Source organism: Hyperoodon ampullatus, assembly GCF_949752795.1.
Source record: "Hyperoodon ampullatus genome assembly, chromosome: 14".
NCBI lineage: Eukaryota > Metazoa > Chordata > Mammalia > Artiodactyla > Ziphiidae > Hyperoodon > Hyperoodon ampullatus.
In genome coordinates this window covers 10,356,244-10,372,644 of record NC_136927.1, presented here as the reverse complement: position 1 = coordinate 10,372,644, position 16,401 = coordinate 10,356,244, and the positions used below count along the sequence as shown (strand labels likewise).

General features: G+C 41.8%; 1 protein-coding gene across 2 annotated transcripts in view; it reads left to right on the top strand.

The window, feature by feature from the left end:
* Window positions 1-4,248, top strand: part of BTBD3 (BTB domain containing 3) — a gene marked incomplete at both ends in the record, with an annotated part of 34,533 nt that extends 30,285 nt beyond the window's left edge. For both annotated transcript variants that reach the window (XM_079719596.1, XM_079719595.1), the window contains 2 exons: window positions 64-182; window positions 3,216-4,248. In XM_079719596.1, the coding sequence (XP_079575722.1) occupies window positions 64-182; window positions 3,216-4,248 (1,152 nt within the window). The remainder of the gene's footprint in view (window positions 1-63; window positions 183-3,215) is intronic.
* Window positions 4,249-16,401: the final 12,153 nt, after the last annotated feature.

Here is a 16,401-nt window from a genome sequence, read left to right as displayed (position 1 = left end):
GGATTGATTTGCTGAAAATGTTTTCAATTTAGTGCATGAAATAAGATTTCCGTTTCTCCACAGTATGTTTTAGCTGTTGGGAGCTCTGTTTTCCATGCAATGTTTTACGGAGAACTTGCCGAGGACAAAGATGAAATCCGTATACCAGATGTCGACCCTGCTGCTTTTCTCGCTATGCTGAAGTAAGCATCTTGCATATGTTTGGAAAGAGTTTGTTTATGCTGTTTTTGTGCTCTTATGGCTTCACAGTTAAGTATAACTTCCAGGTAATAGAAAAGAGAGACTGATGAAGAAAGTGGGTGTTGCTTACCTTGTAAGTGTTTCTGATGAAAACTCCTGTGCATCTTTCCATGGGGAGCATGTGGAATGAAGCAGGCGTTTACAATCACACCTTGGCATGGAATTTGGGGGCAAGTGGCACGTATAGTGATTTCATTTTTAATGGCTTATAATTAAAGAAAAATAACTTTCTGGTGTGTTATCTAATAGAGCATGTTCTCTCTGAAAGTATTGTGTGTGAAGAAGTCTTTAAAAGGACATAAATTATATTTTTTGCTTCACAATTCCAGAAATTATATACATTATTTAAATACTACCAGTTAGGAGGTTTTTAAGTTTTCTAGGAGTTATTGTCTCCTAGCAACAAACATAAAACTTATTATCTGTTGAAACTGTCTGATCTTGATGCACACATACATACACATGCTGTCACATGAAGTCAGATACTATTTCTCAAGGATAAGAGACATTTACATTTTGTAGTAGAGGAGAAATTTTTGAAAGATGAGTAATTTTCTATAGATTTATATGGATTTGTTCAGAAAAACTTTAATTGGTCGTACGGAAATGTAAAGTTATAAGATATAAATTTATTTAAAAAATAGTTTTCTCTCTCATGGGTCTTTTTCAGAATCCAGTAAATGTTATTAACCAGATAAATAGGATCTACTTCTGTGACCTGCATTGGTGCTGGACAGTGTGATAGTCCACTGTGTGGTTAGGGTCCAGTGATTATTCTAGGTAATATTTAGGTGATTTTTCTTGATTCTTATTCTAGCACACCAAAGTGTATCAGAGTTCAAGGTTACCTGCTGCTATGGGGATTTTGAGTCACTGGAATAAATTACAATGTTTGTTGAAAAAAATTATTCATTGGGTCAACAAGTTGGACAGTCATCCCACAAACATTTAAAATGTTGATATATATTGTCTTCTGCCTACTGAAAAATAAGTATTATAGTTACTTCCGGAACTTTAAAGTGTTTAATTCTTTATGTGCAGTATAGTTTTGAAATCCATTTGCTGCTCTCTAGAACTTTCATAGTGGGAGATAGGGAAATTAAAGGCAAGTGAGCACGTGAGGTACCAAAACATAAACTAATCCACTACTTTTAACGAACAGACACTTTGTGACCTTGGTAATGTTTTAGAGATACACATACAGAACTCAATTTTACCTGTAGTGATTTTTGTGTGTCGTTTTTTTCCCCAGTGAAGTTAGCTTTGTATATTTGACATTATTTCTGTTGCAGAGGAGAATGCTGACACTAGTTCGGCATTTTGTCATCACTGTAGTCAAGTAGACTGTTGTGTTGCCGCAGATAGATGTACGTAATTAGGAAACCCAAGTACAAGTCACAAAATTCCGTTTCACCTAAGCCATTTGATTCATCATTTGACAGGCATCTTTTCTTATAAATGTGTTGCCTAGAATATATCTTGATACAGCTTTTTAAAATTATATGAGCAGTCCACGTAAAGTGGTAAGAATCAGAAATGTAGCAGGTGCCATTTACTGTCATGCTGTGCTTGATCAGCACAGCGTAGTTGCCTGGGATAGCGGAGGCCAGGTTTTCCTCACCCCTTCATTGTGGGTGAGTAGCCAGTACTACTGGAAAGGGGGCTGTCAAGAAAAAGGGAAGACTGCTCACTTGCCAGTTCTAGGGTAAGAGCTACAAAGTGCTGACCGTGCTGCAGAATCCTCCCCACGGTCCTGGTGCTGCAGGTATTTAGTCGAGCAGTCTTGCCATCTTGCCAGTGGCTGGCTTAGTCTATCAGAAAAGAGTAAGGGCTTCCTGGGAGAAAAAATTCAGGTTCCATTCATGATTGTGGTCATTTTTCTCATTGCCATCCTTATATTTTTGTACTTTCTTACAGAAGCTATTGCTTATTTTCTGTTACATGTGTCTCACTAAGGAAAATGTCACAGCAAGTAGCTAAACACCTTAGCTAGAAGCATTTTTTAATTATATTATTAGTATGTATTTTTTACTCATGTGCAGTTCTTACTATCTCTTAGTCAGCCACGGCATCTAAAAGAAGCAGATGATTTCTATCTTTACATACCATCTTGGGAGACTGCCATTGTCCCCCAAAACAATAAGTGTCTTATCTCCTGAAATGGGGACACTTCACAGAAGCACACAAATAGTGCATACTTAGACTTTCTTACTTTGTTTTTTAATTAAGTGTATCTGGAAATAATGTATTCTTTAATTCTGAAGGTGGAAGGAATGTGTGGGGGAGAAGAAAGAATTTAGAGTTAAAAAAAAAAACCAAAACCAGATACAAAGCCTGCGTTGGATTCTATGTAAAATTAACTGGAAGATAGCATTGGAGCCCATATTTAAAAATCTTCTGAACTTGGAACTACTTGAAAAATATCTTAAGATCAGGTTTTGTTTTGTGTTTAAGGAAAATCCAAGTCATTCTTATATAAAAGTGTCAAGATGCAATCATTGCTAACATTACAGTATTGATATTAAAGATACTTGTTTCCATCTGAATTTGCATAAAAAATTTTAAGTAAGTCTACATACATATATTTCTCCTAAAACATATGGGGGTTATTTTTAACTAAATATAGTATAGTATATATAATAGAACTTTGCTATATTTTTTCCTCATATTCACTATTTTTTATTTCAGTCCTTTCTTAAACAGTTCTAGTATCTTCTATTTTTTGTAGCTTTAAAATAGAGGCTAGAATGATTACATGAAGTTAATGTCTTTAATTACACGAACTTTCTACTAAGTTAAAATATTAATAACTTATGAATGTATTTCAGATGTTGTTTTAGTGTCTAATCATGTTTGTAATAACTGTCACATAAGATGATTTTCTTGGAACTAACTTGAAAGTAGTTATATCTTTTCTCACTGGACACGCTCATTTTTGTGAAAATTCCGTTTACATGCAGCGCTCTTCCTTGCAGATACATCTATTGTGATGAAATTGACTTGGCTGCTGACACAGTCTTGGCCACTCTTTATGCTGCCAAAAAGTACATCGTCCCTCACCTCGCCCGGGCCTGCGTCAATTTCCTGGAGACCAGCCTGAGCGCCAAGAACGCCTGTGTCCTCCTGTCCCAGAGCTGCCTGTTTGAGGAGCCGGACCTGACCCAGCGGTGCTGGGAGGTGATCGACGCCCAGGCCGAGCTCGCTCTCAAGTCTGAGGGGTTCTGTGATATTGACTTCCAGACACTAGAAAGTATCCTCTGCAGGGAAACTCTGAATGCCAAAGAAATTGTGGTTTTCGAGGCAGCTCTCAACTGGGCTGAAGTGGAATGCCAGCGACAAGATCTGGCTTTGAGCATCGAAAACAAGCGCAAGGTCCTCGGGAAGGCTCTTTACTTGATCCGCATCCCGACCATGGCCCTGGACGATTTTGCAAACGGTGCTGCACAGTCTGGAGTCTTAACTCTGAACGAGACGAACGACATCTTCCTCTGGTACACCGCGGCCAAGAAGCCCGAGCTGCAGTTCGTGAGCAAAGCCCGCAAGGGCCTCGTCCCGCAGCGCTGCCACCGTTTCCAGTCGTGCGCCTACCGGAGCAACCAGTGGCGCTACCGGGGCCGCTGCGACAGCATCCAGTTCGCCGTCGACAAGAGGGTGTTCATTGCGGGCTTCGGGCTGTACGGCTCCAGCTGCGGCTCGGCCGAGTACAGCGCCAAGATCGAACTCAAGCGGCAGGGTGTCGTCCTGGGGCAGAACTTGAGCAAGTACTTCTCAGACGGCTCCAGCAACACCTTCCCCGTGTGGTTTGAGTACCCGGTGCAGATTGAGCCGGACACCTTCTACACGGCCAGCGTGATCCTGGACGGCAATGAGCTCAGCTACTTTGGACAGGAAGGCATGACAGAAGTTCAGTGTGGCAAAGTCACTGTCCAGTTCCAGTGCTCGTCGGACAGCACCAACGGCACTGGGGTGCAGGGGGGGCAGATCCCCGAACTTATATTCTACGCTTGAGCGCGCTTCCCAGAGCAGTGCGGGCTCCGAGGTGCACACCACACTCCTGCTTGCTTGATGCTTAGCTCAGCTGCAGATACGCTATCAGCGCAGGCGATTTGTAATGAACGGAGCTGTAGGCAGGTTCTAATTTCTTTCAACCTTTTAATTATGTACAGACAAAAATGCGGCATTCAGCTTTTTACTCTATGCCTAAAAGAGCCAAGTTCTCATCAAGGCTTGTGGTTCTTAGAGTTGGATCTATACATCTGGGGAGATTTTGAGTTCTTTTCCAACTGCCCGACTGACCTCCCAGTTTTGTCCCTCTTAGGAAAATTTTCAGATCACCTCAAATTCCCTTTTGGGCTTTATTTTAAATAGGAATAAATAGTCTAAAATAACAATAACAAGAATTATTTTTAAACAGAGCCCTTCACTTCCCAAAAAACAAATAAACCTCAGTGTACAATTTTGAAAGACGTTTTGCTTGATAATTAATAATTTAGAAAGTAGACAGTAGTCACCTTTACCTTCTTATTTTATTTCCTTTTAAATATTTTACTTTTGGGCATTGCTTTTCTTAAATCCTAAATTCATAAGATTGTTAAATTTTAAACTGCAAAGTGTCAATGTAAAGTAAGCAAGTAAGAAATTGGAAGTTTTAGGTCATGACTTTTGCTACAAACAGATTTATATTCTTTTAGTTTAGAAGACAGACTATTGCAGTACAGAGACTTCTTTTAGAAGTAACTAAATTATAAAATTTTATTGTCATTAGGAAAAAGTTGCAGGCCTATTAATTTAAACTAAAACGGTTTTAAAAGGAAGCCTAAAAAAGTCCCATACGACAAATAGTTTAATTGATGGCAAATTATAATACAGAGTTTGAAAAAGTCAGACCCTTTTCCCTGCTTAGCTTCTGATCCCTGCCATTTGCTGGTTTTCAAAAGTTGTACTGTATAGAATTCCTATTCCCTTTTTCCCATGAAAAGAGGACCAAACAGTTCTTTAGATGAATGGAATAACAATTAGTTTTGTAGCACCACATGTTAATGTAATAAGATATTTTATTCATTGATTTTTTTTTTAATCTGAAATGTATTTCACCAGATCTACTTTGACCACATTGTATCTTCTTAGTTAATTATAATTCTGTCCTGTTCCTGGACTGCTAGAATCTGGCCTCTGGCCATCTTAAAGTGCCAATATATGCCTGCAGGGTTTTTAGGAAATGGTCTAGAGCGATACACTTGATGATACCTAATATTCACTGCCTCAGCATCACATCCAGCTCTCTTATTTGTCCACGGATAATGTAAACAAAGGAGGGAAAAGCTCATCAAAACATTCTCCTTCAGCGAAGGCTTGTGCTGGCTTAGTGCCCGTGACCCTGGTGGTGTCCACTGTGTTCACTCCCAGTTGAAGTATCCATGTGTTTCTGGGCAGCTTTTCTGCCCAGCGTGATCCTGAGATGGCTTCCCCGCCACCCAGAGTGTGGTCGCTGGCCGCCTCCTTCTTCTGCTCTGTGAGCCCGAAGCTGGCTCTGGAGCAGGGGTTAGTCCTGGGGTGGGTGTGTGCGTGGGTGCCTGTGCGCGTTCAGGTGCATGCCAGCTCAGGAACTGTCTCCTCCCTGCCTGGTCAGTGAGGCCTGGGACAGAAATGGTCCCCCTGCTGGCCCCAGCTGGGCCCCAGTGAGTGACTGCCTGTGCTTCTGGGCCACTTCTCCCCCTGTAGACGTGGGCTTGTTGCTTCCGCTGGCTTCCCTGATGGAGGAGAACACTGGATTACAGGAAATGTTTTAATCACCTTTACCATTACCTATGTCTGTTAGCATAGATGATCAAAAGCTATTACGGTGATTATAGATGAGTATTCCCAGGACGACTTTCCAAAATTATCTAACAGTTATTTCTTATTAGCAAGATGACAGTAGTTTTGGCAAACTATGAAATAAAGGTACGTTTTCAATTTAAAAAATACTTCTACAAAGGGTTTTATTTATAAATTATGGTTAAACATTTCGGTAACTCATAGTTACCTTGCAAATTGGTAGACTATATACCTAATTGGAAGGCACTCATTTTTAAGCCAGAGGAGAAGAAACTTTATTTAGCACTAATTTCATTATATCAGATTGTTGGCGGTGGGTGTGATAACCTTAGAGTGAAGATTGTTCATTCAGTAACACCCATGGTCAGTGCTCCTGTTAGTAGCTGCCCTCCAGAGGCTGGGGAACCGCTGGGTGAGCGCCACGTGAGATCCTGTACACTAGATGTGGAAGAACTTAATTTTATATTAATTACTATCACCTGAAGAAGAAAAAAAAACAAAACCCATCCATTATCTGATTGGCTGGTGCCAAGATCTGTGGGTTAAATTTGAAAGTTCTACTTAAAATAAGAAAATTTTATCTTTTAAATCCTATTCTCCCTTCTGCATTTTCAGTGACATGGAATTAAGGCTAATGTGCTTGCTTTATTTTCTTTGGTAATCTCAAATTTTGTAGCTTTTTAAACTAGAAACCATCGTTCTGACAAAGCGGGCAACTGTAGTGTATAAACGCAACTTTATTGAATAATGCCCTATAGATGCTTTTCCCAATGTATCTGGCAGTCTTTGTCATTGTTTATATCCTGGGGATAAGGGGAGCTAGGCTAGCAGTTCTAATGTAACATTCTTTAAGCATATCTTAATATAGTATTTAAGTAAATGGTCTAATTTCTACATAACTGTTGCACTGAACTGTCTTTTTTTAAAGGTGTTTAAATAAGCTCACTAATTCAAGACACTAGCCACTTGTGCATCAGAGTGCTTGAATTCAGTAGCTTACAGCATTATTTATGAAGGAAAAATACATAAATATGAAGTACCTCATGTTGAATGTTATTGTACTGTATTTTTAATGTAACAGTGCAGATCTTGTTAGACACATGAATGTATATAATCATGTTAAGTGAAAATAAAATAAAACTGGTTCATAGATTTTTTTCCTTAGCATTTTTGTAGGTCTCTTGAAATAGTAAAAAAAACAAAACAAAACAAACTCATTCTGGCACTTTTGGTTCCACTTATATTTTACAGAGATGGTTTTTTCAGGAGCATTTGTTTGCTAAGTTATTCACATATCCTTGATCCCTAAAGAAGTAAAAATCTGAGGCAAAAGCCTAAAAGAACAATGAATATGTTAATCAGTTGCATTGTGGAAAGCCTGACTGTTAAGTTGATGAGAGAGAGTGAATGAAGTTGATGAGAGGGAGTGAATGGATACATTTATATTCCAGGAATGGAGTTTGTGGTTGGCTGGCATTCTGGGTAGAGTTGCTCAAATGTCTGGTAGATCTCCCTGTACTCTGGGCTATTGATACCAGATCACATCTAGCTTTAGATGTGACCAGTGCTGCTGCTTATTCCTGCCTTGTTATAATTGCTTACGTCTAGGAATAAAAAAGATAAATGTCATATGACAATTGTGAATATAATTTTTATGTCCTCAACTGTTTTCCATTATATTTCCCTATATCAAGTACATATATACACACACACACTCATATATAATTACACACACACGTACATTTTTTTTTTTTACTACAGCTTTCTGTTACTTTTATACTAGAGTTTATTGTGAAACCCTGTGTATTTGCTTAACTACTTCATCTACTCATAGTTCAGTTTCTATAGCATACCTATTCAAAGGATTTTTGGAATTATTCCAGAGAGTAAGAGAACTGGAAATACCCATTCTCATCAGCTTAATTACAGATACAACCTGGATTGCAAAGATCTTTAATCCAGGAAAGTCTTAGCCATTATCTCTTCTGGTGCTCTTTAAACTTAATCCACATGTGTTTGTTTTCAGTATCCCAAGACAATTGGAAATGATCCTCCTCTTCTGTCGGCACTCAGGATCAAAATGTCATTGAAATTACACTTTCTTCCCAGTTGACTCTTTGGCTTGCCTACAAAAGCCATGGACTTAAACTTGGGAAAAAACAAGAAGGAGAAAAGCATTCCTGAGGAGCTAAATAGCATGAAACTTAGAGGCCGGAACAAGCAAGTGGCCCTGAAAACCGGGGGTACCTTAAGTGTTTGTTAGAGAGGGCTGCGTGTGCCTTTGAGATGCTGCAGTAGATGACTACGCTTTTGATTTCTATCAATAATTAATAGATTTCAGCATTTTTTTCTGAGCCATTTACATTTATTGACCAACTACTTCCTTTGCTCAAAACTTCATGTTATCCTCCACTTTTTATTTTATTTTTTTATTTTTATTTTTTTTGTGGTATGCGGGCCTCTCACTGTTGTGGCCTCTCCCATTGCAGAGCACAGGCTCCGGACACGCAGGCTCAGCGGCCATGGCTCACGGGCCCAGCCGCTCCGCGGCATGTGGGATCTTCCCGGACCGGGGTACAAACCCGCGTCCCCTGCATCGGCAGGCGTACTCTCAACCACTGCGCCACCAGGGAAGCCCCTCCACTTTTTAGAATAGATCATCTAACAAAACTCAAACCGGGGGAAAATTTCAACAATAGAACCTCTTCGTTTATTTCCATAACCAACCTAAGCACTGGTAAGAAAAGTTTCTCAACCAAGATATGGTCAGGTAGGTGAGACGAAAATACTTTTGAGGAAGAGAGGAAGACTGGTTCACCTTGTCACACACCAAGCAGTGTAAGACACTAACATCTGTAGATCAGTCCCTGAAGAATCGTTGGGTACCTTTTCCCAACTTGGGCATCTCCCCCCTGTTTCTTCTTCTGAGGCTTTTTTGAGTGAGGATGGTGGGGAAGGTGCAATTCCTATTTATGCAGATCTTAAATGTCCGCATAATGGTAGTTTTCTATTTGCCAGTTTACTTAAATGTCCATTGGACAGCAGTTTTGCCAGCAGATGCTACTATTTTATACTTGAGCTTCTAACAAGTTCCTCACTTCAAGATACATAGTTAAACAAAACACCCACCCTTTACTTGGTCAAATATGTACTTTGTCTGTGTACAGGACATAATTAAAGTTGCCTATTAGACTACTGCCACTGAAATGTTAGTTTGCTCCTACTGATTCCTCTTTAAGCTGTTCTTGGTAGTAACGAAGCTAAGTGCTGTGAAGAGAGGCTGTGCTTTAGAATTTAAGGATGAATTTTTCACTTAATGCAACAGCAGTACAGAAAATTATTTCAAAATTAAGGTGTATTTTTTGTTTTTAAGGTGTATTTTTTGTTTTAAGGTATATTTTTTGTTTTAGGTGAACAGTTTATATTTAATAGACTTACCTCTTTTACATCAATTTGTTTTAGAGGAATGAAACTGTACCTGGAAAATTTTAAAAATAAGTCATCCTAGTGGCCTTGTTAATGTAATTTAATTTTTTAAAAATTTATTTTATTGAAGTATAGTTGATTTACAATGTTGTGTTAGTTTCTGCTGTACAGCAGTGTGACTCAGTTATCCATATATATATTCTCTTTCCTATTCTTTTCCATTATGGTTTATTATAAAATATTGAATATAGTTCCCTGTGCTATACAGTAGGACCTTGTTTTTTATCCATATAGTAGTTTGCATCTGCTAATCTCAAACTCCCAATCCATCACTCTCCCACCCCCTCCCCCCTGGCAACCATAAGTCTGTCTCTATGTCTGTGAGTCTGTTTCTGTTTCTTGGATAAGTTCATTTATGTCATATTTTAGATTCCACATATAAGTGTTACCATATGGTGTTCTATTTCAGACTTACTTGATTTAGTATGGTAATCTCTAGGTCCATCCATGTTGCTGCAAATGGCATTATTTCATCCTTTCTTATGGCTGAGTACTATTCCACTGTATATATACCACATCTTTATCCACTCATCTGTTGATGGACATTTAGGTTGCTTGCATGTCTTTGCTGTTGTAAATAGTGCTGCTATGAACATAGGGGTGCATGTGTCTTTTCCAATTAAAGTTTTGTCCGTATATATTCCCGGGAGTGGGATTGCTGGATCATATGGCAACTCTATTTTTAGTTTTTTGAGGAATCTCCATACTGTTTTCCATAGTGGCTGCATCAATTTACATTCCCACCAGAAGTGTAGGAGGGTCCCCTTTTCTCTACACTCTCCCCAGCATTTGTTACTTTTAGACTTTTTGATGATGGGGTTTCTGACTGGTGTGAGGTGTTACCTCATTGTAGGCCTTGTTAATTTTAATAAGAAGTGCTGCAATAAATCTTCATGACCAGCATATAGCATAAAGACTGTTTTGTGAGAAACTGGAAAAGCCTGTGAAATATTATGATACATAGCAGTCTTTACTGTGGCTGTACAATTTGCATTTTCATTCCTAAACTATTATGTTCAAAAAATAATCAAAGGGAAGATAATGACTATGTAAGGAAGCTTCAAACAATCTTTCAAAGCTTGAAATGGAGGTTACTATCTTCTGCTATATAGTAGAATACATAAAAATGTACTTTTTGAGAGACATTCTGTGCATCTTATGGAATTTTCACTTTTGTGCATGCCTTAACCAGCCCTAAACTTAAAAGTTATTTCAGCATCTCTTCCAATAGTGCTGAAACAAACCCTCAGAACACCTGAGCCTTATCCAATTCAAAGTTCAAGAAAAAATTCAATTCTAAGAATATTTGGAGGCATAAGTGGACTAAAGAGTTTTTAGTATTTAGTGTTTCTTGGATAATGTAGCTCCCCAGGAAAGACATGTCAGGTTTAATGAATCATTCAGAGGATTAACTCAACGTTCATTCATTCATTGATCATTCGTGGATTCTTGGCTTCATCCCAGGCAGTAAGAGGTGCTAGGAGACAAGGTGGGTGCTTTCAGAAACTTCTGGTCCAGTAAAGTGCTGCTGTGCTGTTAGCACAGAGGATTGTGCATTGCTGGCCTCTGCCCTCTGATTTGGTTGGTCTTGGGTGGGGCCTGAGAAATTGCCTCTCCAAGGAGCGTCCACATGATGCCGACCGACACTGTTGTCTGCAGATCATACTTTGAGTAGCACCCATCTAAGTGAGTGGTGTGTCATTGAGAGGCCAGTACAGAAATAAACCAGTAGGGTTTATTTGGCTACTGTGGAGAGAAATACCTTGGCTACTATGGGACCAATGGAAACGGTCATCTAGATTAGTCTTGGGTGGAAGAGAAAGTGATGCTTGAGTTGGGTTTTGAAGGATGCATTAGAATTACCTAGTGCAGAATTATCTAGTGTAGACTGATGACGCAAACTAGAGGGAAGGGATAGGGATGAAGGGAATTGCAGGAGAGAAACAACAGGGGGATAGGATTGGGAACAGCTGGATGTGGCTCGGGTAAAGGGTACCTGTGGGAGAACGAGGCCGTCTGCTGTGTGCCAGCCTTGGAGCAGGATGATGAACCGGGCAGGAACGTGGAGCACTTCACATATTGGGCTGAATTATTTGGCTTTTATCCACAGAAAAAAGTAGTGACATTGAAGAGGTTTGAGATGAGACAGCAGTTTCGTGTTTTAAAAATGTCTTTCTGAACTTAGGGAAGGGTAGACTGGATTAGACTGGAGACAGGAGGAGAGGGTAGGGCTGTGAGTAATGCAAGCAAAGATCAAAGGGGGCCAGGAAATGGAGAGAAGGATGAAGATTCTAGAAACATTGAGGAGAGACAACCAGGGTGCAGTGGCTGTGACATCCAGTCAAAAGGGGGCTTGTGAAGTTGGAATGAAGCCTCTTGCTTTATATTTAGCCTTATGGAAAGGGAAAGAAAACAGTTTTTACTCTACCATCCTCTGTAGGTGGTTTATAGGTACCCACCCTTGATTCTAAGATTCTTTTAGGAAGAAGGAAAAACAAAGAGAGTCAACTTAGGGTGCTGGCTTATAATTTAGACTGCAGGAAGACTGCCTGGATTTGAAGCTCTAGCTGCGTGTGAATTCAGGCAAGTTACTTAACCTCTCTGAGCCTCTGTTTCCTCAAGAAAGACGACAGTAATAATAGTACTTCCTAATAGGGTTATTATGATGATTAATCTTTCTAAAGCACTTGTGACAGTACCTGGCAAACAGGAAGTATCATAAAAGTGTTGTTAAGTGAAACAAAATATAAAAGGCCACAAATTAAACCCATGCATTTCCCTCATATGTGCCTTTATGAGAACCAGTTTTAGTTTACACACACTTTTAAAAAGTTGTCAGTGCAGACAATTAAAAAGGGTCATTTTGTTGCTGTTCTTTTAAATATACTACGGCCAATAGGTAGGGAGTATATAAAGTTACAAAGAGCTATATTGTTGAAGAATTCTCATATTTTAGCCATATTTCTAGTAAGCATTTAAATTCTGTCATGTTAATGAGAGACAACTGAGGTAGGTGGATTCTAGCGTGTCAGATGCCTTCAAAGCTAGGAACTTATCTAGGATTCAGAAAATTACTCTGTAAAAGAGTACACAGCGGGTTTTCGAAAGACCTTTTGAAGACATCTTCCAGGAGGAGTCTATTTTGCTAGTTCTGCTAGAGTCAAAATAAGCTCTTTTTTCTTGGCTTACAGTCTTAGACAGTTTTGGATATAACCCCTTCTCCAAGTATTTGGGGATTAAAATCAGTTTTAGCTTTGACATTATTTGCTGTGTGTTGAAAGCAGGTTTGACCTTCATTATGAGTGATGTGAATATTACAGGGAATATTTGAAGGGCTAATTGTTTTTATTAAGGTAAACACAGGTGTGTCAGAAGCCCCGGCAGCTCCGAGTCCGTGTCCCCCACTGTGGGTGGCTCTCCACCTGCCCTCCCCACGATGTCCTCCATCTGTAAGCTTACCTAGTTCTGAGCCAGTGCTGGGCCCTGGTTTCCTGGAAGTTCGTTTCTGGTCCCTTGTTCTGGGTTCTCTGTTTTGCAAAATAAGCCCTCAAGAGCCTTACCCCCCAGAGATTCTCATTCAGGGGCCAGTTGCGTTTATGTGAAGCTGCGAGCAGGTATGAGGGACTCTGATGCCCATGAAAGGTTGAGAACCCCTGGCGTAGAAAATGTGCTGAAAAAAATACACCCACATGGACATTTAGCTTCAGCACCCTGTTCCCTGCTGGGGGCTCTGGCACCACACACACACCCTGAAATCAGTCTGATGCTTATGTTCCGAACCCATGAACCCTGAAGCTCACCCCAAACAACCCCTGTCTGCATTAGTGGATGAAATAAACTAGGGGTTTCGGAAGGCCCAGCCTCTGACTCCCTGACTTCTTGACCCTGAACTCTGTTTGTTGAGCTCACTCTTGTCAATCTCTCTGTACCCCCCAGCCCTCCACCTGCACCCCCGATTTCATAGCCCCAGCCCTTTCATCAGTGTCTGGTCCCAACTCTGGCCCACTGGACCATGCCACCTGCTTAAGTTCTGATTACCATTAACTGGTCTCAGTGCCTGCGCATGCTGGGGACTCCAGCTCTGAGCCCTGTCTCTCTAACATTCCACTTGCTTCAAGTACGTGCTGGCCACTCGGCCTGCAGGATCTCCTCTCCCAGCCTCCAAACCCAGGCTGATATTCCCACCCGCCCTGGTCCTGGTGGAGCCCCTGCCCAGCCTTTTCTGTAGCCCCCACTCCCCGTTCTCTTCTTCCTACCTCCAACCTGACCCCCAGAATGACGTACTTAAAATACATTTGTTAAAGTACAAATGCAAAATACAAATACATATAATGCAAATAATGCAAATACAAATAATGCGTAGCAGACACACACAAGCTCAGCGTAGCACTGCAATACATTTATACTCCCATGTTCGGAACAGCTGCGGGCTGTCTTGGCAGCTCTGCTGACTTGGCCTCACGTGTGAGGGTTAGCTGGGGTGGCTTTTCTCCGATTGCCTCTCAACCTCCAGAAAGCTAGCCCAGGCGTGGTCTCGTGGTGACGGCCAAGGCACATGAAAGTCATCTGCATCAGGAGGAAACGTGCAAGGCCTCTTGAGGCTTGGGCTCCTAACTTGCACGTCATCACTTATGCTGTGTTCTGTCGGCCAGAACAAGTCAGAAGGCCTCCCAGATGCAAGGGGTGGGGAATTAGACTCCACCTCTTTATTGAAAAGGGCAGCAAAGTCATGTGGTGAAGGCTGTGGATAAGGACGGGGTGTGGCAGGTTGGGTCATTTATGCCATCAGGCGGCCACAACATTTCACCTGAATGTTGGAGGGGCCCACGTGAACACACTGTGCTCCTTCGAACTTGGACCCCAGACTCAATTCCAGCTGAAGTTGCCCATGGAGAATCCACTTGAGCAAAAAGCATTAGTGAACATGACTATTTTATAGGGGGAAGGAGAAGGAATCCCTTTCGCGTACTCACAGCATGAACTGCCCAAACATTCACTTAGCAGGTCTCCTCCCCAGGTAGTTGGTTAATTGGTTAGTTGGTAGGTTAGTTGGTTCTGCTAACCAGAGGTGTTTCTTGTCCCGAATCCTCCAGGCACAGCTGTAGCTTCTCCTTAGACCACATCTTGCCCCCCATCATCTCCCCCTCCTCAAACTGGAGCCTTCACCTGGAGTTAGTACACACCTCAGCGCAAGATTGTCTTGTCACTTACAGCCTCACTTCCGCTCTTGTTTACATCCCCCTTAGCACTGCTGTACAGTTGTACTCAGAAGCCAGGCCCTAGTAAAACAAGTAAAGGTTGTGGAGGTGGATGGTAAGGGGCCTTTCCCTCTGTGTGTCTTCATCATCATTAGCAGCAACACCCCAGGAGACCTAAGATGGCCCAAGAGCTTCTTCCAGTTACAGGAGGATGGGGAGTGTTGGCCCTCAGAGGGTCAGGAAGGGAAGAGGGAGTTGGACTTTGATATAACAGCTCAGCCAACACTTGGGGGATAGACGTAGAGGGTTGGCTGGAGCAGGGAGAAAAGATGGGGTCTCAGGGGAGCGGGAAACCTCATACAGCTTCTCTACTGGGAGCTTCTCATTTTCTCATCTCCTCAGGAATCCCTGACCTAGAACCCACCCAGGAGATGCTCAGCAGGTGGAAAAGTTTAGGGAGAGCCCACCCGCTGGTGGCCTGGACACATCACCTGAACTCCTACGGCTTGTTTGGCGAGCACGTGCTTAATCAGCTCTGTCTTTTGTGACCGTATCACTGAACAAGTGTCCCGCCTGGCCTTTGTAACACTGCTTTGTCACCTCACACGTGCATTTGTCAGTCAGCTCTTTACTCTCCGGTCTTTGGGTAAATGTGGCAATGCCCTTGATTCTGCTTCTGTCCCTTTCTTCTCTGATGGAACCCCTCCCTTGTCAGAGCCCCTGCTTTCTCTCTGTTCCTCTCCCGCAGTACAGAAAGTTTTAACTGGTGGATTATCCCAGATCCTGCATTCCCCACGGAGGAACTGTACTTGGTTACTATTAGTAACCAGCCAGAGCCTCAATTGCTGAAAGAGCTGCTAAATTTGGGGAAGAACTGCATTCCTTCCTCGAATTTCAGATTTATCTGCCACATGGGTTTATCAGAAATCAAGAGAGAAGCACCTCATGCCTTAGAAAAATCAGGCTTCCCCTTAGAAAAATCCCATGACTGTAGGTACAGTTGGGCTGGAGATAACATCCAGTGTGAATGGGAGCCTTGGGATGCGGTGGCTTCCCAGAGACTGGCTGTCATCCAGCCAATCAGAAACCGGGGCTGAATTTGAGCATCTCCCAGGCCAGACCTCTTCCCAGCTAGACAATGTTTAAGGTTCTCATCCCCTTCCCCGCCCCGTCCACTCCGCTCAGGAGAAAGGCGCGTCCCTATTCAGACAGCTCCCGAGAAAGCTTCATCAAGCAGAGCGAAGACTGCAGCCAATCCAGTAAGACTTCCGTGTCCTGACTGACCAAATGTGCAAGAAAACTCCTATTTGGGGTGGATGTTGGATGTTTGTGGTGGGTTTTACCGCCGTTCTTTAGTGTTTCATTTATTCAGACCGAGTTCAGAAGTCAGGAAAGAAAGGAACTAAGCTCTTCCCTGTAACTGCAGAGAAACTTCCACCTTTCCAGGTAAAAAAACCAAATCTTCCACATACACAAATCACCTTGGCCTCCAACTCATGACAGCTTCAGAAATCAGCATGGATGTGACTAGAAGCAGGATGGTGCAGGCAAAATAAGTCGGGGAAGGAAAACGGCCCTGGGGCAAGGAGAGAGAGACTGACTGGCCGTTTCCTCTGAGAGGCAAAGCCTTGGAAGGAGGGTAAAGGAAAGCAGTGCACTT